The sequence below is a fragment of the Bombus pascuorum genome, chromosome 9, assembly GCF_905332965.1.
Source record: "Bombus pascuorum chromosome 9, iyBomPasc1.1, whole genome shotgun sequence".
Taxonomy (NCBI): domain Eukaryota; kingdom Metazoa; phylum Arthropoda; class Insecta; order Hymenoptera; family Apidae; genus Bombus; species Bombus pascuorum.
The window spans coordinates 8,992,732-9,019,072 of record NC_083496.1 but is presented as its reverse complement, the minus strand read 5'-3'; the positions used below and the strand labels follow the sequence as shown (position 1 = coordinate 9,019,072).

Sequence of the window (26,341 nt, the reverse complement as noted above, 5' to 3'; positions counted from 1 at the left end):
ACACAAGATGTGGGTAATTGAAAGTACATTGACGATAAAAGAGGCGCGTAACCGTTGTGATAATCTGCATTTATTCACCGAATCGTGGGCGCCGCATCGAGTTTAATTGAACGAGATTCCATTAATCTTCGCCTAAGTAGCAGAGATCTTGTTACTGTTACTATCCACCTTTGGTACTTCTTGTTTATTCGTAGCTACTATATCGAAAGTTCGTATGTTTAAATGTGTTCAAAGCATTGCGCTATTTGGTATGTTACGATTATGTATCGAGGTTACCGATACGTGTATGTATATCTTTTATGATGTTTGAATAGGAGAACTATTTGAGATTTAATATTTCACGTCTCGTGGAACGTGTAACACACTTGATCAATATATTGCGTGAAATTAATAAACGATCGTAATAAATTTGCATATAGTCCGCAATGAGGTTACAATGTTTTTATTATAAACCTGCTTAACATTTAATACATCTATCTAAAATTTTTTATTTTCACGTTGATTAGACGATATACAACTTCGTCTATCTGAACTTGTCGGAGAGGAAACAGTTTATATAATTAGAGTTCACAGAATAGAAAATCACGTTCAGAGAAATAAATTCAACCAGCAAAAATGCAATTCATCTGGCATTAACTAAAATTTCGTTTTAATATATGGAGTTCTTTCATATTTGCGATTCTTCGGGTTTTGCAACGAACAAAGCATAACATACTGTTGATATACAATAACGCGATTAAAACCCAAAGAATCATAAATACGTCATCGAATACATACTTCGTAACAAATTCCTGCCTCTTTCACGCGGTTGACAAGTAACGTTAGAAGAAAATCAAATGGATACTATTAACGCTGCAAACTGGCAAATTCGAACTTCGTAGAAACGATATTTCCTAGAGTTCGGTTAGAACAATGGCAAGAAGAACCGCAGAAAGGAAGGCGCATCGATGCGCAACATTAACAGGCCGCGCACGGTATCATGGGAATCACTTGCCACGGAACGTGGGAGTTTGCAGGAGCCACACCTTGTTCGTCGAAGAATCGTATTGAAAAGGACGTTTCGTGAAAAGGCTAGGGGAGAAGAGAGGGGAAAGAGACAGGCGGAACAGGAGGGACGGAGAAAGAATCTCGTCCCTCGAAAATATTTCTCGAGAGTGAAAGCATCCGGCTCGGCCACGGCTCGACACACAGCATCTCGACACAGCACCTCCGGCCACGTATCGTCAGCGTGCAACGCGAGGTAGCGATCGTCTCCTAGGGATCGTGACGACTTAAACTTTCGTTTAATTTATCATGGCGTGCGCGGGGGTCCAATCAAGAACTTTCTCTTGAAGGGAAAAATCCAGCCGATCGTACTTCGCCTCTTTCACTACTCGGCGTCTTCTCTCTGTATCTTTCATTGCTTTCATCCGGAAACAGCCGCGGAACGTTTCTACGACGTTATTAACGATACTCGTGGAAGCGGAAAACCTAATATGTACTTTTTCGACAAGTAAACATGATACTTAGTGACGTAAAGTCTTCCGAAGTAAATGCTAAAGACGATTTGTAATACTACAAGCTTTATGTTGATATGTATCACTGGGTATAGTAGATTATTATTTAACGAATTATTCGATACAATTGAACATCCTTATGATTCAATAATTGAAAAAAATGATTTTGTATTAATCAATTTACTTTAGAACCCTGATTTACTTAAACACTTCCGGATATAATATTATTAAAAATTATAAAGTAAATGAAAAGATCTATTTATTCCGGGTATTGTCCTTAACTCATGACAGTAAAAAGTTAAATAAACCATAAATATGCTAAGTTCATAAAAAAATCTGATATTTATGCATAGCCCATATACGCATAGCTTACAACTGTTGTATGTTAATAACAGCTGCGAGCAAAGTAATTTATATAATACCATTTGCCGTGAAATCATCAGTTATTCTTTAGTACAGCAAAATGTAGCCCTGCAGACACAGTTCTGTTCCTTGTTCAATGATTTATGATAACCAACATGGATTATATTTCATATACGTCCACATAAACAACGAACGACAATTTAGTCGGAAAGAGGAAACACGCAGATAAAACTAATCGTTTGTTTTCAATTTAGTAATAGCCAGATACTTTCGATACGATAATAAATTTAATTTTCTCTGTTACATACGTAGTTTCCTGGCTATTATGCAGAATGCTATGTGTATTAAATAAATAAAATTTATGTTTCTCCACTAACTACAATAAGTGCTTTAATGGATTAAAACATAATCAGAATATCTCAAACATCGTTGTATCTGAATATTAATAAATGTTACTGTATCTATGGCAAGTTAATAGACAGATGCACAATACTAGAATCATGCACCCGTAATAAACAAGAAGTGCATGCACCAGTTTTTGATTACCTAGCAATTTTCTCGGTGCACTCAAATTTGAAATCTGATAAATCGAGCAGATTACATCTACGTTCATGCGCTCATAATTCCTCAAACATCGCCGGTTATCCTACGATCAGATGCACCCGGCTTCCGTATCCTTATATGGAGAACAGATCACGATCGATAGGTTGGATAAACGACTTGCAAGGGCTCGCGATCAAGATTTGCCGGTTTCGCAAATTGATTTACAAATAGATTAATAGAACTCCAAATTGCGGAAGCGACTTGTCACATAAGAAACACTTTAATTTCAGTTTTAGAGTTAATAGAGGAAACTTTTCAATTGGTACTTTCGATTCTTGCAAATAATATAAATAATATTCTATAATAAAAAGTATATGGAAGTGCGGAGTTAATAGTATTTCTATTACGGACATTTAATTATAGATATTTAATTATTCTAATTGCTATGATAATATAATTTTTGCGATTTTTAAATATTCTACAGTTTTTATTTCATCTTAAATTTAATAAAAAGATATCTAACACGATTTAACTATTCTACTACATCTTCAAATACTTGTCTCAAAATAATATTTATGATTTTCACGTATTCTACATTTTCTATTTTATTTCAAACTTAAAAAAACAAAGGATTATAGTATTTTATTATAATAGGCGGATAACTTTCTTTGTTAAGGTAATAAATATAAAATGTACAATAAATGTATCCTTACATGCATAGGTACTTGTAAACAACAGGAAACATTGATGACGATGAATACTGAATATGATGTTAAATAGTTATGTTATGAAGGAATCATCAAGCTTAAATATGTATAATATAGACTAATTAGTCGCATTAAAAAGATAGGCGTTACATATAGGCGGCGTTCGTATAGGTGTTAATTCGACTTAAATCGCATATTCAAAACTTCTATCATCGATTCATATTAGACTAAAATATCTTTGAATACTGATGAAGTTGAAAAACTCGTTTCACGCACACACGCTTGTTTAAGATTCGTGTGAAATCGTGTTGCTCGTATATTTTATTTAATAACGCAGAATCATATACAAAGCTTGCACAGAAGTAGATCAATTATGAGATGAAAGTAACACGAAATCGATTGTAGAATATCGTGTTCGGTGATCGGTGATGTTTCGCTTGCTCTCTTTGTCGTTGAGGGAGATTGGCCTTGGCATTACCAGAGTTAATTCCTAGTACTTTCAGTATCAATTGCTCTTATTCCATGTCACTTTCACCATCAGAATTATAAACAAGTTTATTTCATCGTTTGGAAAATCTCACGAATGTCTTCATATTTTAAACGAATATTTATTTAATCATGAATTACGAAGTGTAATCTGATAATTATATTTTTAGTAACGTTATGCATCTAGTAAATTATAATTCTAGTTTCTTTCAATTTATGTAATTCAATTTCAATCGTCAATAAATAAATCGATAATATATTTATACGTCCCAGGTTATTTAGCGGCGAGTTATGAATATTAGTTTAGATTGAGCAGTCGAGTACGGAAAAGCGAAGTTCCCTTGTACTTTTGCAAGGAAACTGTGAAATACAAGAATCTTGCGACACTTTCTCTCTAATTAAAGAGCAGGCTAACTTGTCACGCGAGCTATTGATTGCGATTTGGCTTTTTACTGTTAATTTATTGAGGAACATGGACATCAAGTATTACCTTATCAAACGAAATATTTCATTGCATTCATTATTGATTCTAATAACAATCTTTCACGACATTAAAAGCCCACGTTTGATCATTATAGCTTTAATTAGATATTAGATAACTAGAGCAGAACTAAGTGTATTTAATCTTACCGATCATTATATAAGTAACGAAAGTGTCGGATATGCTCCCTTATAAACGAAGATGTTAAAAATCAGATATAGATATGATCATAGATTTAATTTTTTTAATTAATACATTTATTGAGCATAAATTAAGTTAGATTTATAAATTATTAACCGATACGTAAAAAGGTTAACTTTCTACATAATTTCATGTTTCAATTTATCTATTAATTAATACTTTATACATCATTCATTTATTTACAAGTGTTATACCTGTTACACAGTGACGAATTCAGCTATACGAGAAATTTTACATATTTCCCTTTTTTTTTTTTATATAACATAAGATTTAAAACTTCTGTCCTTCTACTTTGAAACAGAAATTAAATTAAACTGAACGATCCATGTTCTATACTTCTATTTTAATAATAATATAACTATTAAATATGCGATGCACATAAAAAATCCTTCTTACATTACATTTATATCTCAGGAAATTAACCTAACGTTAGCACCGCTTGGTTAGCGTTCAGCACAAAAACCACATAGTTATAATTACAAAAGTGAAAACGCTTTCGTTGCTTTACCATAGACACATATGGTTAGACTATATTAGCGTTATTCTTGAGGGATAGATTTCAAAGCAGCTGCCTGGCACACTACCGCAATTTATCACCGAATGGAGATTGACGCCCGTAGAGATTGGTTCGATACAAAGCATCGCCGCAAGTATATACGATCGGTATAATTTTCTAGGAGAACAGTAGAATCTTACAAGAGTCATGATGTTCGTATGACTTTCTCTCCATGCCGTAAGGTGTCTAACTTCCTGGTAACGAACGACCGAGTTATGACAAACGGATTGAATACGATCACGGGGATTCTCAATCTTCTAAATAGTTTTTCTCTCAAGATCATTGGAGATACGATGACTCGAAATTTAAACTTCAAATTATCTCGATACCTATCGGGAACGATCATTACGGGTGATTTCAAACGATTGCTCAGTCATCGATCTAGAGATAGTTTCGATCATGTATTATCTTGAGAAGTTGATACTGTTGAACCTTCTCAGTACACTAGGAAATTGCTTATTTGCTTAGCTGTCTGTTACGTGAGATATGATTCTTTCGGTAGATAATATAACAGTTATAATTAGACTGCAAATATTTATGCATTTATGGAAAGTTTAAAATACAAAAATGCATAGAATGATGAACACAGATTGAACGTATGATGTACAAAAATATCGTATTATAACGATATTTATCTGTGTGTTTCATTTCTTCGATTGTATCAGAATGGAAATTTGCATAAGCATCCGTAGTTTAGTTCTACTTCGGAATCTGTCACGCATTTGATGAGTCAATAAAATGGTAACTCACGTACAACGTTTAGTACGTGTTATTTAGTACGTGTTAATTTAATTATTTGTTAATTAGTAAATCTTCATTTAACGAATGTTAGAGTTAAAATTAAAATAAGAGCAAATACGAATCAGTTGAAAGAAGAGCACAGCATCCTTGTTACCATTTTCTTGCTGCAGAGCCATGACATCTAGAACACTTCGATCGTTGGTGCAAGGACGTTCCGATCATTAAGATTCTGTGACAACCAATTAGTCTAGCATATTTATTTTTCTCACGATGATTTCATCCTTTACGATGAGATTACAAACACAGAGATATCTAAGTTAGTAGAACAAACCATTACAGAGTATTTTGTTCCTAATGAAACGACGAAGCTTAATCATTATACAGAACATAATCAGGGATCAAGATATACATCCCTGCCAATAAAAAGATATTTTTAATCAGTAGTCTTTCTAACATCTTATCATTTTATAAGGATGTCAACGCGTAACTTTCAAGTGCCAGAGAAAGAACTGCAATAATTCCTTTCCTCGATCACTCAGAATTGACATATTGCGTTTCTTACTTATGACAGATATTTTCATATCGACGTGAAATAAGTCGCCAACAGTGCTACATCGCCTTATTTATGACTTGTCAACACGTAATTCTTTGACTGATTTATAACGCGTGGCTATCCTGTTTTACAAGGCGGCAACGAATAAAAGAAGTCACAGGTATCTCGTTCCTAGATACAATGATCGCAAGACTTCTTTCAGGTGCTCGCTCCGGGTGTCCAATCTTTGTCGAAGTACCGTTTGCCATTAATGCAATGCACGTGTTTAACGGTAGCGAAACGATTTAGTTATTTGTCATGCCTGCCGGCTTTATTGTAACAACCTGTACCTAGCTTGCTGGCTCGACCATAGAAGCTGACAACCGGAGGGCGATACTGGTTTCCAGATTAGAAGTTCAATGGTCAGCGACCACTATACCTAGATAACATTAGGGTTCGTGTGCTCTAATTCTTTGGGCAACTACCAACACGAACGACCATCCCACGCGATAGAAAGTGAACTGACCGATAATCAGTCATTTTCTTTATTACGCCGTGCGCACTTGTAAATGTCAGACGACCGATCTTGATTGGCATTGTGCATGGCCATGTGGTACGATGGAATAGTCAGGAAAAATGCGCACAAGTATCGCGATGGTGTGAAGCAACAGCAAACAATATGAGACGAGCAATCAGTCATCCATTTAGAAACTTAAGCAAAATGAAAAATTGACACGGACAAAGGGATAAAAAGTGAATGTAGCATTGTGTATCGAAGGAGAAGAAATCTAGGTAATTGCATCAGTAAACGTAATTCAATAGAAAAGCAAACATGTAATAGTAAATATTAATGAAATTACAAATCTTAATCATTTTTCATTATTATTTTTATTTATCTATTTAGAATTATATATTTATTTATCACATTTATTTATCTATTTAGAATAAATAACGAGAAGGATGACTCTATACCGTAGATTTTATAGAAAATCGCATCACATATATAACCGAATCAAACCCACAGAGATTTTGTCGAAGACATAAGAATTTCCAATCTTATAAAATTTCAATCACGCACAATATTTTCATGAAAGTTTTCAGTGGTAAATGTTCAAATACTTTCATGTGCGTTTCTATGTTTTAAGTACCATTTCAAATTCATATCTTACTTGCTCAAAAAATCATAGAATGAAATACAACAAATAGAAACTACAATACTGTCAAAAAAGTAGTTTAATTTATAGTCTAATATAAAGTCCTCGAGGTTTCAAAACGAAAAGGGGTATACATTGAAAACGATAGCAACGAAGCTTTCGTAATTATATGAGTATTGCATTGTCATCTTTCCTCATAAATTCTAATAATTTATACCTAACATTTATATCTTCCTGTACGAAACTCCAGGCGTTAACAGGGTTTCTCATTAACACGTGGTTACACGTGACCACCAAAAAGAAATACAACACCTAGCCTCGTGTCAACAAATGGGTGCAGCTGACAGACAATCTTATTCGTTGAAGTTGAATGATCGGCGTAGGTGGTGCATTGTAGCTACTTGATAGGTGGGCGCCAAAGAATGTGCGAGTGCATAAGAGTGCGTGAGCGTTTCTATCGTTTCTTACTGCAGAATAATGTATGCAGTATGCGTGCCAAGGCTCACGAGTCACGCGTGATTCCTACGATCACGTGATGATTCCAACGGCTGATCATCGTTCCAAACCATTCATGCTCAACCTCGCACATCATGATTTATTAAATATCTGTCTTTAGCGCTATGGCTAGTTTTGCATGAACATAACTTTCATATGAAAGATCAACAAAATATGTAGATTGTAAATAGTCTGAGAATAAATAACTTTTCCAAAGTGAATTGCTGTAAATTTTGTTGAAAATTGAATACCACTGTACTGTATCATTTCACTCTTGCAGATATCAGTATTTCGTTTCATATATGTATATTAGTTGTTTAAAATTAATTTCGCCAAGTCATATAATTAATAACAAAATGATACATGCCAAAAATAAACGAGTGCCCAGATACTTCTGACTGGTAACGTAACTATGTACATCATGAATTAATAACTATCACTTACACAACGACGTTACTATCCGCGTCGCCAGTTGCCATGATATTAAACCATATATTTTCGACGGAGTTCCCATCGTCCTTGTCGATTCTTCGGTGAAACAGATGAAAATAATTTTCACGATTTTTACCGTTCATGATACTGTACTGAACGCGTTGGCCCGAAGGTTCGTACACTTCGCTGTTTTTAGTCAAGTTAATAATTCAGTACGAGAGATACGATCTTTTATTACACGAGAACATTAACATTGCTAGAGGTCTTTCCCGGATGTAATCTTTTACCTATTGGTTTATTTCTCATTCAATAAAATTCAAGCAGTACCAAGGACGTTATTCCGGTACAAATTGCAAAGCATGAATCTCCGGTTCACGAGCTTATTAATATTAGTCTACTTTCTTACACGTCGATCGAAAGCGAGCAATTTGTTCGTTCGGCATCAATCACTCTGGCATCGGGACAAAGCGGTTTCCGCAATGCTTTTGCTATACTGCTTTGAACAATATCGAGAGTGTTAAACATTCGTACGTTCGCCATTGTGGGCCTCGCTGCACGGTATATATGCAAATTTGCAGAAAACCGGTCGCGATTTGCAACACGTCAGGCTTGTCATTATTTAAGGAATAATATTGCAATAACAAAGGTATCTGTCAGCATTGCTGTTTCGTTCTTTCTCCGTGTCGAAGTGATTTTTCAGTTCTTTAAGTTTTTACATGTTCGATAAATTACACGCGTCGTTGGTGATAAAGGAACTTGCTAATTTCCATCGTTCTTTCAGTTCTTTGTCGTACTCATGTTGCTTACACGACTGAGTTATACAAAGTGTATCATTTGATTTTAAAATATCAAAGGATTGAAAAATTGTTTCTACAATCCTGTCGTATGACCTACATACATGGCTTGGACGCATTAATGTTTTGCATTTTGTATTGTAAAAGAATATGTAGGTACAGAATTTCTCTCGTGTACTATTTTAAAACACGTCGTGTTGAATAACTATACACGTGTATTTCATATTTATTCATTTTATGTCTATAATATTTCGTTAACGAATAATATTGCAGCAGGCTTTTCATTAAGAATTTAATTTATATTAACCTGTCCTTTTTATAGTAGTAATTAATGATGGATTTCATTATTCTTGGAAGTAAACAAATTGCAAAGCCAAGTAGTGTACAATTAAGGGGAGTAAGTAGAATGAAAATTGTCATCGCTGACAATATATTATCATAAGATATTAAGGTTCCTTCTCTGTATTTTATAAAGAATATAAAAAGCTTTTTCTTGTATATAATATAGTTATTCAACATATTTTAATAAAGTAAGCAATGTACAAGTGATAAGTGAATGAATAACACTCATTTCTCACTTGCTTGAAAATACCACTTATTGACATGAACGTAATGTCGTGTAACTCATATTTCAAAGTGTATTTGCAATTACATTGCTTTTAACATTATGCTTTCGAGAAATAATCACTGTATCGAATGACTTAAGAGACTGATGTTATAATATCTATATATTTATCCTTACGTTGTACTACTATTTTCAATTCTGATACTCCTTGAAATTAATTATTATCAATGAAAACTAGATTTTTCTACGTAACTGCACAAACCAATTGATCAGAAAATATATTTAATCGTACAAGCACTTTTATACAAATAATTTTTTCATATATAGAGTCTCCTATTAACTTTGTTCGTTTCAAGTATCTCCATTTTGTTTCCAATATTGTCCTTAATTAAAGTATCGTATCTACCATATCAAAACTCAAGAAAATTGAAATTTCATATTCTATTATGACATCTTTGGCCTTTTTTTTAGAATTTATAATATCTTTACTCGCAATAATTTCATAACTATGATATATGAACCTGTTTCTCGCTAGCATTCCAATATAGTGAATGATCGTACTGGTAATTGGAAGACATAAATAGTATATGTATGAGACTATCATAGCACGTGGTAGTCATGGATACGTAAACTATGTAGAATAAGGAAGAGCATTGGAGAAATGTTAAAAAGTGTATGATTTACACTACCGTTACTTAATATTTATCGATAGGGACTTATATAATTTATTTTTCTTTCGTCGATTAATTAATGCATTAAAATCTAATTTATTAAATGTATCCTCGCTCGTAGACTTCATTTGTCGATTAAATCGATTTGCATTAAAGTTGGGCGAAAATAAGCTAATTTGTCTTGCGTAACTTAATTAGATGATAGTCTACCAGTGGTCTTGTTTCCGTTTTATCTTTTCATCGCGCGACGTATACCTTGTTTCGAACAACGCGCACGGCGCAAATTAATGCACTTTCACAGCGTTCACGGTGTGAGCTTTCTGCGTGAAGTAGAAAGTCCGTAATCACTCGAAACAATCGCGAGATTGTGTGCCATCAGATACGGCGATATTTGACAAACGAGCTGCCAAAATTAACGGCAAAACAAGCATCGATCGATGCTGGTAATCAATTTCGAATCGGATCGGAGCTGTTGAAAGTCTCCAAAAAGACCTCTACTAGATATAAACGTCTATTACATTCCTCAAATAACGATAAGATCGCGCAATTCGTGTTAAAGTAGTTGCCCGTATAGATTGGATTTTAGAGAATGCGTTAAGTATCGGCTATCGGATATCTTAAAAGTACCGTAATATTTTTCTACAGCTGTTTGATCATAAATCAGTTCCAATAGTTATGCAAGGTGGTGTATTAGAGTTATCTTATCTGCTATCTGGAAAATAGAAAAGAAAGGTACGGCTTAAAATTGTCATTAATGCTAATGATTACATTTTAATTCCTCCATACTTGGAGTAACAAATACTATCAAAATATTTTAACTTTCATTAAATAGAAATATGAACGTATTGTCTGTATAGTACGTATAAAATTAAGCAATAATAAATTTTATTAAGCGAGAACTATTTAAGACGAGATTGCGATCGCAATTTAAATATATTCAAAATAATTTGAAATCGCTGCAATGGGAAAAAAATGTTGTATCCAATATAGTTTCAGAGATTTCACAGTTCTGTTTTAAACCTAAGAAAGTTTCAGTGAAGAACAAAACTTATATATTCCGATACATATGCGTCTCAAAAAAGGATCTTAAAAAGTCTTGGTGAAAGCGAACGAAAAATGATCTGATTACCCTGTGAAAGAGACCGATCGTGGCGAACACTTTCCTTTGCATCGTTGTATAAGTATATGCATATGCGTCTCGTTCTCAATTATACGTTAGCAGCGTGAAAGAGCCTTTCTTCCTAGGGGGCAGCAAATAACGAACCCGATTTTAATCGGTCCTTATTAGCACATCTTTCCGGGTCTCCTAACTTCTGTCTTCAGTTTGATCGTTTTAGAAGATATATCCGTCACCTATGAACCGTGAATTTTCCTCGTTCCGCCTTATTGTGTGTCCATTTTTAATACCCACGGGTTTCCTGTTTTCTCGAACTATGATTATCTACCGCCCAATATACATTGCAACAGGCATCGATGATAAATCTACAGTAACTCACGAAAGTATCTCTTCCGTATATAAGATATGTATGTATATATTGCGTGTTTAAAAAATTTGTTTGAAGATTTTCATTATTACTGTAAATTAAATTAAATTATCGCGATTATATTGGTAAAATTTGAAAGAAATATGAAAATGTTTCTAAAAGTCACAAGATATTTACCGCAAACGTATACTTATGTGAACAGTCGTGTTAAATGTACATAATAAACGTATATAATGTAAAAATTAAATTTTTACTCCTTTGATATCGAGGCTTTCTAAAATAATGGATAACTGACTGTAATGTATTTTACAATGAATATTTTCTAACTTTTTCTATGTTCACTTTCGGATTTGTTTCAGACTTTACCAATAGAATCATGATTATCATATTTCATCGTAGTCTTAATGCAATTTTTAAACGTTTTGTATAACACACATACCTAATAGATTAGACAGATTAAAGATTTCTCTAAGTGTGCAAAAATGTGCAAATACTTTCTTGAGTACACTGTATATGTACATCGATCGAGATCACGTGTTTAACGAGAACCGCATAAAATTTCGTTTTTCTCTTGTATAACGCAGCAAAAAATCGAGATCAGTGACTTTCACGATGAATGAGCGCCGGTCACCGAGCTAACATTGGATGGGACGTAAGAAATTCTCCAGGGTCCACGACCTGGACGAGTTGCCCGTGCATCTTTCATGGCCAAGGTGACCAGTGTCGTGGTTAGCTGGCTGATCGATTCTCTTCGTTACAGAGTAAGCTGCGTGTTCGTTTATGACAGCAATAAAATATCCGAGTCACTTTCACGCATCGATTCGGTAAATGCGAGTCCTCGAGAGTGTCGATGCGCTGAAATACAGCCTCGTTCAAAGTCGCAAGGAAAGATGCCATAGAAACCGGCAAAGTACTTCCCGTTTCGTATAAACTTTCCTACACCATTTTCGCCCAGATTCTTGCCAATCGTTTAACAACTTCCTTGAAATCGCCGCGATCGAAATATGTGGCCGCTTAACTGCAGCTCGATACGGCGAAAACTAAGTGCGTCCAACGTGTTTCGCTAACACGATAATAACAGTAATAAATTAGAAATTAGCGTTCCGAGGAAAAGATGTAACTAAATTAATGAGTCTGTAAAAAATACGAGTCGACTCGGAGATAAGGTTAATAGGAAATATTGGAACGAAAGAATGGAAGAAACAATCGTTTAAAATAGTAGCTCTTAACCAGGATTGAGCATTATCGAAATAAATTATTTATTATTATATTATTCGGATAGTTATTCAAGCAAAATGTTTATTTTATTTGTAACTTTCTTTGTGAATGAATCTTAAGTAACATTATTTAAATAATAATGTATTTGAAAAGTAAATTCCTTTAATATTAGGTAATTGTTTTAATTATATACGAATGTATTATATCCATTATGTATATTATAAATTATCTATATTATATTATATATGTTATAAATATATATCTATAATACACGGCATTTATACCCTAAAATTCTAATGCAATGATTTAAAAACATTTCTTTTAGTACGTTTTAATTTTCGCATTACTTAATGCGATTAAATATTCCAGTATGCAATTATTTCTAAAGTGAATATTTCATACGAATATTCGAAAACAGCTTTAAATATTCAAATAAATTTACCCGTTATTTTATTTCGTATAATTGTTTGACCTTTTTATCTACCATTTTCGTTGGAAAGAAAAAGTGCCCAACCCTGTTCTTGACCACAGCCGCTTCACGATTCAATCGATCTTGGCACTGACATCATCTACCGGCATCAAACGACTCACAATTGCAAGCAGTTTTCCATCAACGATCTTCAACTTCAACTGTCCTGAATAAGAAGGATGCTCGCGAATGAATAATTCTCCGACCAGAAGAACGAAAAATGTACAACTTCGCTCGAGGCTTGGAGAAAGTGGTCGGTTCGAGTTCGTGGTTCTCTCGGAGCTCATCCAAGTCGTTCGTAACTGGTAATCGAAGAACTGCGACTGTACACATACGTGGCATGGATTCATCATCGGCCCTCGTTTCGTCCCTCGACTTCTGTCCGCGATGATCTATGATCGAGCGTTCGCGAATCGCAACCAGGATGGATACGCGCTCGTATATGAATATTCATCGCTCATTCCGCTGGATAAATTGCGATGCGCTGATCGCCGAGGGTCGCAAACCTGTTAATTGCGGACCAATGACTTTGAATATTGATACGCATCGCTGCGTCGTGCTGGAATTATTTCACCTATGATTGGAATGTAGATATGTTTGCTGCTGTTGTGTTTCCGAAAATCGTACTCGGCTTTGGCGATCGTTACAATTGTCAAAGTAAATATGAAGTTATTATTGCTATGACGTACAGCGGTCTGTATACGTTGAAACATTTTGAAATATTTATACCAACATAAATATTTGTGCACTGTGGTTAATCTATAGTCAGTAGTTACTAAACAAATATTTGAATATTTTTAATGACAAATGTTTGACGTTTATTGATAAATATCCTGTTATATCTCATTAACTCTTTTTACTCAGAAAGGGAGAATAATACAATATTTATTGCTTTTTTTAATTTTTGCAGTGAGATGTTCAAATAGATTTTCTCCAAAGGCAAAAAATTATACATTTCAATGTGGAATTGTATTGTATAGTAAAACTGTATGATGAAATGTATACATAATTACAATATGTGACAAAATAATGGTGTTATAATTCATTAAGGACTCGTTCACAAGATAATTCAATTTACTTTAAAATATACATAATGTTTAAGATACACACAAATCAACTGATCAATCAGCAGATTAATTTGAGCTTTAGTCTAAATACGTTGACGTAAGTCGATCTAACTAAATCTCAAAAGAGTTAATGACAGCGTAATTGAAATCGCTATCGATCGACATGCTGATGTAGCTTTGAACCAAAGAGTGAGATGTTGGTCTTTCTTATTCCACCGGATTTAGATAATCTAGATCTAGATCTAGATCTGCAATCAAGTGTACCAACCTATCGTATTAAAATGTTTTGCTCCTTGATAGGATATACGCTTATCGAGCGAAAAATTTCGCCGCAATACTTCCTATCAAATAACAAATATACTACAATTCAAAATATACGAACACTTGCTCTTTTCCGGTAGAATGTAATTTGGTAAGAAAATGACAGAAAATTATAATTGAGAGATAAAAAAGCTCAGAACGATTTTATTCTTTATTAGAACTATCGTAGAATTTTATGATATAATTTGCAAGTTCCACGTGTTTTTCTGTTTACAATCCATAGGCGTATCATTACTCGTTATACAACAGTTATATATCTTTTTCTAAAATCATTGGAAAATGTTTCCAAGCATGCAAATTGCATTACTCATGAGAAATATCGAACGTAACACAGGAATTGAAATTTGCTATTGCGCTTTCATAGACACGCTTAACTTCCCGCTCCACTTTCTCTTATTACAATAGAACCTTTAGGTTCTTTATACCTTCCTAATTTCCGAGACAGATTGGTATTTGCTACAGCTATCAATCGTAGTTATGTATTTCACAATGATCGGTTCTACGTAAGTCTTTTTCTTCTCTATCGATTTCCGGAACGACACTTTTATTAATTCCTTTATAGTATCCACAAATCACGTTATTCTTGGCACGGATCTTTCCCAACGAAGGTTTCTTCCTTTCCCTATTAACGTGTCTCTCGTGCCACAAAAGTGATATCTCGCATACTGACCGCTACAAATCACGTGTCCTAACGCAGCAACCAGCTAAAGAATGTTTCCCATTTCAGCTGGACGTTACGATTGCATAGACGAGTACGCGGATATTACTAGTAGAGAAAGGACGCGTTAGCTTCTGTCACTTACCTTACTTGTTTCTACAGGAAAACTCAATGAGCTACAAAGAGATTAATCACTTACGGAAACGTCATTGATCTATCTGACATGAAAATTATTTAGCAAACTGAATCTATAATGCATAATTCTGTCAAAGTTATTACATAGAAGATAGATCCGTGTTTTGACAAACGTCTACTAACCTTGACAGAAAACTGAATAAGGTACTATTACAAACTAAACAAGTTACATACTACAAAATATGGTATTACAGATATGGTAGATCTGCTCTACTGACGACACAAAATTTAAAGATCCGTTATTTTTGTTTTGCTCTAAAAAATTATAGGGGAATGGAGAAATACTAATAACAAGGCTGAGTATCCTCTTTCCTTGCAAAAGATATTTTCCCCTTAAGAATGAAACTAAGAGAATATCGATTTAACACTTTTTAGTATGTACTGCTATACATATTAGAAGAGATCGATTGCACAAAACTATACTGTAGATGTATGGAGGAAAACGAACACGAAGTATTGTCCAATAGAATATTAATTTAAATTATGCTACAGCTCAATTGCGATTACTCATTATCACGTTTCAACGCAACGATGATCATGAAATTGAATCCACTATTGTAAGTTCGACCCTAATTGGATTTCAACGGATCGTGAACATTGCCATCGATCAAAAGCTATCGAAATCTTTAGTCCTACAACGTTCACTCTACTACTCTTCGATAATAAGGTAATATATGACTTTTATAAATGATAATGATACTTCCCATCCATACCACGTTGTCTTATATAGATACTTTTATTCAGGTCGTAACATGATTACGCATACTTGTTTCTTTCATCATATTGCTCTAATTCTGATTAACTATTTCTAACATATTTAAACGATATATATAAATATTATTTCTGCAGGCATTGTTAGCAGGCAATAGGTAAATATTAAAGGCATATATATTAAAGATCGATAGTATATTATAGCGTTAGTAAACTTTAAAGGAAATTAACTAATTTTTTAAACACATTTAAAAACGCCACAGAGATGTACAATTTACTTTACAAATAGTTATGTAGATAGTTCATACGTATAAAAAATAATCTTTTCCTCGAGAAGTGAAATACAGTAAGCTGATAAACGATAGGTGGAAAACAGATGATAAATTACTATTGCAGAATACAGCATCCGAAACAGTTAGGCGACTTCTCCGTTTCGGTGTTGTCCGAACGTGTCGTTCGGAAAGGTGAGCAATACTAGACAAAGTAGCCGTTACAAATAACGCGTCCTTATTTACTTGGTTTGACCAGCGGGAGAATGTCTCACCTGCCATTTTCGTCGGCCGATCGAACGGTCTGGTCGAGCTCGCGAACGTGCATCTGATCCTGACATAAGCCGTGCAAGGAGGTCGGCGAAAGAGACACCAGCGGCGACGTTACTTCACCAGATCAGATCGCTTAAAAGGTGCGAGATATGAGGAACTCGCTTTACCCGGCATCCGTAGAAACCTCGGCGTCCGCCAGTCTTTCCTACCCCCTTTACCAGTTCCTTTTTCTCCTTTTTCTTCCCATAGCTCGCGACAGAAGCGTCCACACAACCTGCTCTAGCCATGTTTCCTACCGCCTTATCTATTTGCATGCGAGACAAGCAGCAAAGATTTAAAACAGAAGTAAACAGCAAAACAAAACATCTCTTATATACATACATACATATACATAGCTATATCCAAATATGTTACAATTTTTTTAATATTATTTAGTATTAACTTTTATCAAACATGTTTGTAATATTAGTTGAGTCCAATGATCGCTTATTTATTTTGCGATTTTTATTTTTATCATTTAGAATAGGTAGATCATAAATTTGCATAAGTTTCTTTAGCAAACATTGGAAATATAGAAATCTCGAGCGAGAGATTTCATATTGTTCATTGTCATCCAAAAATAATTTAGTAAGAGAGAATGCAAATGTAGAACTATGAATTGTTGAAAACTATAATCAGAAAAATGGAAAAAAGTAAGCTGGAAGATGTAATTCTCATTTTACATAGCTATTACTATACTTTCAAACTGAGAAACTACACTCGAAACAGATTTAACCTAAAATTTACGTAGAATGTTGCTGATAACATATCCTAGGAAATGAGAAGGTAAGAAGAAAAAGTCGAATAACGAAAAGTGAAAGCTTGGATAATTGGTTAAATAATCCGAAAATTATCTGTAACGTTGTCGAAATCAAAATTTCACGCGATTAACGCCGAAGTTAGTCATGCCCGCGCGAGGCAGAGAAAGGACAGAAGCGCGCACCTACTGAGAATTAGCCTGAGAGCGATTTCGTGGACGTTGTGAGTGATTTTGCAAAAGTGCAGACGCTGAAACGTGCGTCGAATGAATGTCGCACGAGCGCACCCACGATTGGCACATGTTAAGCTCGTTAGCCTGGCATTCGGTTGCCTCTCGGAATTGCTCCTAGTGGCAATTACGAGGTGTTGTGTCTTTCGAAAGTATGCACAATTAGGGAATCGGTGGAACAAAGGCAAAGAGGCATCAAGATCTCGAGAATTTCTATTATTTAAATAAGTGCTCACTTTTGCGAATTAATTCCTGAACACTGTAACAAGTTCACTATTGGAATCTTTCTCAACCTATATGTTGTTTCTGTGTATCATTGATCAACCTAATGAAAGGAGGTCGTTAGTCTAATTAAACGTGTGATTAATGAATTGTCAATTTTAAGTATTGGTTGAAGTACATCTATGTAAAAGGCAATAGAACGATACTTAATTATTTATTCCGCACAGTGTATTGGTAACTGTATTAGAAGCGATTATGACAAACTTGGCGTTCAGTAATGAAAACATTTCCAGTAAAATTACTCAGCCTAAACATAGACATGTTTCGTGTGAAAAACTAAGATTATTACGACAATAAAGATCATCGAGAAAGGCTTGTTATTAGAAAATTCTTCGCTGGCTGCGTTCGTTCTCCTTTTATGATCAAAACGAACCTCTACAGAGAAAACCGGAAAAGCGAAAGGAACCATTGCAACGGCCTGAAAGTATTTCTGGCATTTAATTAAGAATCATTTTGCAAATAGCTTGTTAAGGAAGACGTATTATTGGGACGTTCTTCGCCGTTTACGTTGAATTACTTTTTATGATGAAGAAAAATTCCAGTAACGTACAACGTACAAAGATCACAAGGGAAAACGTAATGAGTACATTTCTGTTGACTCTTTGGATCAATATAAACTTCTGACTAAAAAGGAATGAAGACCAGACAAGAAGAACATAATAAGTACATTTCTTGTGGATCTTTTAATACGGATATCACTTTATTAAATAAGAGAACTTTAATATAACATAATTGGACATTTTTTAAATATAGTTAATAACTAAATCACAGGACAATTTTGATACTATAATATTAGTTGACGACACGCTGAATTTTAAAACTGTTTTGTAAAAGGAAAAACAATATTTTAGCGTGTCACAGCGTTCTAACCTTCGTATGTTTTAATACAAAATTTTTATCAGAATACAGAACAATACAAAAAGCTATCAAAGCAACATGCGAGCACAGGCTACTACTGATCTCTTCAAGTGGTACAAACTGATAGTTATTCATGTTTTCCTGTTCCATACATGGAAATACCCTCTCGTTACACCTACAATCTAGTTTTCAAACGATTTACTTGTATGGCGGGTACTATTCTACACCACGCTCGTTATATTACATTACAGTTATATTACATGTGTAATTTCAATAACACGTTATTTATTGCACACCAAAGATTAATATCTACATATGAATCAAGGTAACTATTTCAAGATAGAAACGTTAGATGGTTATACAGTGAACCAAACGACTTGATCGCCTCTATTACCGTACGCACTTGTTACGCATAATTATATTAAATTGCTGGATTGTGGTAGGTGAAGTAAAGAAAATTCGATGAACGTAAGTACACAGTAAGATATACGTAAGTATACGTAGCGAATACTGTAAAGTGTGGTACTACAAAATAAAGTGTGACTCTCTATAAAAAAAAAAAAAGAAAAAATGAATAAAAATGAAGAATACAATTTTTTTAAATAAGGCTCTGTTTTCAAGATAGTCGATTTAATATGTTTATCAATTACGCCTGCATTTAATTTTTAAGTAATAAATTAATGAGCTTTGCTGTGTATTCTCTTCCGATCCTCCTTGTGTTTATGAGTGTAATTAATTAACGCAATATCCTACCTGTCGTTTAGCTAGTTTCCAATAGATATCGATAAGTGTGGATTTATTGATTTTAATTTATCCACGTCGAAGTCAAGTACACGCGTACTTGATATATTTAAAAATTGATTTTTATGAAAACGAAATGTTACTTTAAGATTTATTTTACTATGGATGATTAATCCTGTTCAATAATAATATACATTATGGAACACGCGTGTATTATGGTTGACATTGGATAAACCGGAAATTTCATTAATTTTTATTACGCTTGCTTTAGGTTCATACAGCCCATTAAACGCGATAGTGAAATCGAAATATTCTTTTGTGGGAAAGTGCAGTCATTATGCAAATTGGAAGAATATGAAATTTAACTATTTTCATAATAATACGCTTGTAACGATTGCTTCTACATGAATAAAAAATACAATATCTGAACTGGTATTGTGATATTCTCAATTGTGTTAATTATTAATTATGATTAATTATATTTATTAATTATAACAATTATTATATTTAATAAATTCAATTTTGCACGACGACAACCATACCATAGTATTCTCAAATAATGAGATTGTTACATAAACGCTAAGTTATTTAAAATAATAGTACTTGAAAATTTTATATCCACTGAATATATGAACTATTACGTTCTGAATAATGTTATCATTATTTGTCAAACATATGAAATTTTTATAGGAAAGATAATAATTTTCCGACCTCGTCTTCCTAATACATCATCTAGATTGTATACTGTCAATTCGTGCTCATGCATATATCATGCAGCTCAAGATTTTCAATTATCCATGCAATTGTAAACATCATCGATTAGTTACGGAACATGAACCAGATTCCAATATAGTAGCCTTGCTCCATATGTCTTCTCGTTTACTTTCTGTCCTTCCTATTTTACATGTTCGCGCGTCCACTAGGCGACATCTAATTACACGATCAGTAATTTACCTTCCGCTTAAATCAGTCATTGGAAAAATCTAAATTACTCGATCGTCTAACGATCGTATCAACTCCTTTTACTGTGAAACGTGCGACATATAAAAGAAACGTAACTACTTCTTTAGCGATTTATTAGCGAACGTTGCGGAAGGCACTATAAAAACAAATTAAATATTAATATAGGAGAAATTTAAAGAAAGAAGAGAAGTAAAGCTTTGTATAATTCGTGCTTCGAATAAAATTATAGAAATCCCTAAATTGAATAAAATTATTCACAAATTAAAAATCGTATTCCATGCAGCCAATGCTTTGCAGAATATTTTCGAATTTTGGGTTTTTAACGCGCAAAAATATGCACCACATTCGCAACACGTTTTTCCATAATGTTAGTATCGCGACTTGCTTTGCAATTTCGTTAACGTTCATTCGAATGCATCTGAAGGTGCACTTTCTAACTTAAACATTGACTACATTTTGCAATACAACGTACTGTTTATCATGCTTCAACAGCACGTTAAGGATTCACGTATGTAGCTTGATGAACGTTTATCGTTTTATTTAAATCTCTCGATTTCTCCTTACACAAATATCGTTATTGTGATATGTTTTCTGCAAACATGCATCGAGAACGCAATGAACAAGACACTTGCCATAATTTAAAATAGAGAAAGAAATATAGGTCGTGTAATACCCACGCAGAAAAAAGTTGCATGCTTTTAATTTGATCGTTTTCGTATTTTCGTGTACATGAGTTTTTCATTAATATCTATATTAATTAATTTGTTACTAATTACAGCGACAATTAATTGAATCGGTAATAATGAAATTAATCAAGATATTTATCACAATTTCAGTGAACCGAGAAATTCAAGAAACAGTAATAGAAAATTCACTGAAAGGCAGTTTCCATTAATATTCATGTCAATGAACTTGTTATAAAGAAATATCGTAGCGCAATAAATATCAGATTAATCAAGACATCTATTACAATACCAATATAACAAAACACAAAGGAAATACATGTTGGAAACAATTTAATCGAAAGCCAGTTTCCACTAATCCATTAATTAAACCGTGATCGTTGCGCTCAAGTATCGCAACGCGATACGAGTCGACGAATAACGGCATAGATTGAGATCAACGTCCGAGCTTTACAGTTTTTACAGAACACGGGCCGATAGCTTCGCCCGAGCGTCATACTCTGATTAGCTCGTCGACTTCTCTTTACGTTATCCAACGAGCAGAGCATTCGTAAAGCACGAATTCACGTGTAAGCACGGCTGCACGTGTATTATCCCGCGGATGAGTCCGTAAACGGCCACCAGTTGCTCGGATCACAAGCAATATTATAAGATCGACGTATAACATGTAGAGAGAGCGCGATGTGCATGTGCACGCGTTTAATTGCATTAAACCAAATTGAAATGGAATTCTGGAGTAGATAGTCGCATGTAACGCGCTTCGCTGCTGTTGGTAATCGGTCAGAAATTGCGTAAACATTTTTCAAACGATTCACTCGACCGCTCGCCTCGAGCGCGCGATCCGACGAGGATCACGCTCGAAATCCGTATTACGCATTCACCGACTGTCCAATTAGTAGCGATAGGATCAAGTTCAATATGTATTTATAAGTTCGAATCAAATATATCTCAGAATCAGATTTGTTTCATGGGATTGGAATATTATTCGTAAAATGTAACGATTCGTTCATTAATGTCAATTAATAACCAAATAATATGTTTACTGTCGGTAATGGTTACCGATAACCAAATGTATTTTTGCTGGTAGCAACGATTATAATTAATCGAAAACATTTCTGTTATTAATAATGATCATTGGTAACCAAAAAAAATTCCATTACTGATCATGCTTACAGGTAATCAAAAAATATTTTTTCCGCCAATAATGGTTATCAGTAATTGAAAAAGAATTCCATCGTCGATAATGGTTATTCATAAAGAAACAAAAGAATATTTTCATAGTCAATAATTATTGCCAACTAATTTTCGTCTTCGATAATGATTACCAGTAAATAAAAAGATGTTAGTCATTTATAGCGGGTATTCCTGGCCAAAATCATTTAAACCAAGATTTAAATTTTAATATACGATATAAAGATAAGATATAAAAATCTTCTTTGCAAAGTGCTTATGAAGGATTCGAATCTAGTTACAACGTATTTAAATCCATTACTATCAATTACCTTCCTCCGCGGGCGATATCCACGCATTTTCGAATCCTACTGTCCACTTTTAACATCAGAAGGATTTCACGACACGCGTTAAAGCGCATTATCACTGTCCGTCAAAGTTCCAACCATACGTAATGATTACGAACAAACATTTAGACTCAGAAGTATGTCTCGAAAGTAGCTACGACTATTCTCGTTTCTGCACGCTTGTCGGAGCTTTAAAGAACAAACGCGACAGCTACGAAGTGCCGTGTAATTCATAGTCCGCGTAGACACAAGAATAAGGTCATAAAAGTCTTTACAGTAGCTATTTAGAAATCTGGGACCATCGCTCATTTGTTGCAAAGATCTTTTTCTTCGCTGACATCGTATATATTGTGTGTCAAATGTTTATCGATGGCTCTTAATTCGGCGAGAGGATTGAGTAATATAAATTTCTTAAGAGAAAAGGAGACAGATTGCACACTAATGATGTTAATAAACTTTCCTATCTTGGATGCGTTGTTAACTAATTTCTCAGTTGTAATTAACAACTGTATTACAAAAGACAGGCTTTCTCAGCCTTTAGTTATAAAAATGTCAAATATGATCGTCGTTAACAAATGATTAATTAGCAGATACAGAAATCTAAATTATTTTTCTGTAAAACAGCAGCCTTTAAGATCCGAGATAATTACCTACCTTTAAATATCTACCTATGAAACTAAATATATCCAACTAAAAATACCTATAACTTATATGATGTTTATTAATAAAATTTACCTTCCTTTAGCCAGCCATACACATCTGAACTTCGAAATATGTACATCCATCTTTAGCTGAGAATATATTGTGCACTCTTACCTGTAACAAACAGTAAAATATTCCTTTATAAATCTGAAAATTAATACAACGATACAAAATCAATATAATATAATATAAAAGAATGAATAGCTGCAAATTTAAGAAAGAAACAAAAATATAAGAAAGTAAAATTTGTTTAACATTCGGAGGACTATGGTCTTGAAATTTATAAAAACGGTCAGGTAACGACTTCCTTTTTGAACTTTCAGCCGCGATAAGAAAAAACTTAATTCAACGAAAAAGGCTGTATTGGTTAATCGAAGACACTAATCGAGGAGGAATGTTTCCTTACGTAGTTAACTCGGAGCCGAAAGGATATTTTGACCCGATTCCTTTTAAACTGTTCTCATAAACCATCGACTTGGCTGTCGGCGCGAAACTCGGGCCCCTTTTCCGACTGGCAGGGCCCACGGAGACGGACAGGTGGTTCTATTATACCCCACGCGTTCCACCGGTTCGTTTCACCGTGCAGATTTGTCGAACCGGCCAACCACGATTTGCATATACAAGTAGCAATGTCGGAGTGGAACATTTCCACGGTCGAAACACGGCGAACCTGCGATCGACAGCGTGGCTCAGGGCGCTGTAGTTTTTTAAAACGATTGCCTGACTATAAGAAAGTCATCGAGTATCGTGCAGGTTAATATCATCTGACGTTTAACTATTAGAGTTACTATATTTATTCATATAGTACAGCCATGAGAGAAATACGCTGGCTCAAAAAAATATTCGGAAACTCTTATGAATATATTATATATGAAAGATCTTATAATTTGATCAGCATTATTATGATACTCGACTATCACGATTATAATGGCAAAGTTCGAAACAAATTTGAAAATATATGCAGGGATTGTAAAATATTTGGTATAAGCATATATTTTGCAAAGTTTACAAAAGTATGATAAAAATAACGATTTTTTTTTTTTAGTCAAACAACCGTTGTTAAAGAAATGTTATAGCCAGAAATTGTATGCAACTCGGTTGCAGTGGGCAGCAACACTCTTCCGCGCCACGAAACCAACTTATCGGAACAGATCGTGACGGTGTTCGTGACGGTGTTCGTGTCGCAATGTTGCTGGGTGGCGTGCACTGATCGCCTTCGTTGCAAACATAATTTTACCACGCTCAGCATCGAATTGTAGTCTACGCGTTGTATGTAATCAATGAGTTCGTTTGCTTCTACTTTGAGCATCGGTAGTTTATTCGTTCTTTTGCTTACAAGGAATCTCGATTCCTCGATTTGGATTGAATTTGGGACGTTCTTTGATGTTAAAAACGTATGCGATAAATATGTATATAAAGAAAATTACTGGTATTGGTTTAAGAGTGGGTGAAATTTATTTAGAAGAATGAAAAGAAATTAGAAAGTTGGGATTTTTCGACGGAAATAATTTTCTTCATTTTTTGTTTAAGACTTCTGTAAAAATCCTTATTTCTGCAAAGACCAAAGGATTAACTAATTGCTTAGTCTGGTTCTTGAATTACTTATATTTCTATGGAGTAACAAAATGAAATATAATTTGTCTGTTTCTAATCTAATCTAATCAATTGTTTGAATTTATGCATTAATATAACACAATAGTGACACTTGAATTATAAATAAATTTAGGATGATGTCGTTCACTGATCTGTTAAAGGTTATCTGTTAGGAAACAATGTAGCACTTACTGGTTTGCGTAACGCTTCTGTAAATAAGAACACTGCGAAGGTTTATTTAGTTGCTAAACAATTATTTAGAATAACGGGGCCACCCACGAGTTCAACTCAGCATGTATCCTATGCAACGTTAATGCAATAATCGTGTAGAGAACGTAGTTACGAGCGCATCGAAGAGCAGTGATCATCCATCCGCCTCTAACGATCTGAATAAATCTAACAAGTTCGTTAATTGCATCATTGTATTTGCGTTCTACAATTAAATTTTAATAGTTATTTGGATAGCAATAAGTCTTAAGAAAAGATTATTGATTTTAATACTGTGTAGTTTATAGGATTTTTTAATTAACACTAGAATTGCCATTTTTCTAATATGCTACACATATATACGTAATCATAATTATAATTCTAAACGTAATTGTATAATGTAAGTAAATAGATATTATGAAAGATAACTATGTTTCTATTTTAATAAAACTCAAGATTAATTTTATAAAAATCAACTGTATGTTTGTAATAATTTTAGTTTTCAGAATAAATAACTTTTATGAATTTTATAATCTTAACTAGTATTAAATCTGATATTAAATCTGGTATATAGGGAATACGGAAAAAATGCAGAAATATCCAAAGTAAAGTATTTTAATTATTGTTTACAAGATGAAACAAGTACCTGTTTAGCTTCCATGTTTTTATTTGCGTTTATAATTTCAACAAAGAATAAGCTATAAAATATTTATGATCTTTTAAGAAAGGAAACGAATCCCAGAATTCTTAAGTTTATAGTTAGGTATCGACAATCGTTAATCCTAATTGCTATTATTTCTATTAATAATTGAGAAAACTCATTATCTGAATGCACATTTACTTTCCGTAGTATAACAACTAACAAAGACGAATCAAGTAAAAAGAC

The 26,341-nt window shown here is 33.9% G+C and overlaps 1 protein-coding gene across 5 annotated transcripts in view; it reads right to left on the bottom strand.

Moving 5' to 3' along the window:
• The window catches only part of LOC132910408 (uncharacterized), a 76,163-nt gene that overhangs the window by 15,816 nt on the left and 34,006 nt on the right, over positions 1 to 26,341 (bottom strand). For 3 of the 5 annotated variants that reach the window (XM_060966088.1, XM_060966089.1, XM_060966087.1), the window contains one exon: positions 23,689 to 23,769. The exons of the other annotated variants lie outside the window; for them this stretch is intronic. In XM_060966088.1, the coding sequence (XP_060822071.1) occupies positions 23,689 to 23,734 (46 nt within the window). In that variant the 5' untranslated portion in view covers positions 23,735 to 23,769. The remainder of the gene's footprint in view (positions 1 to 23,688; positions 23,770 to 26,341) is intronic. 5 annotated transcript variants of the gene reach the window in all.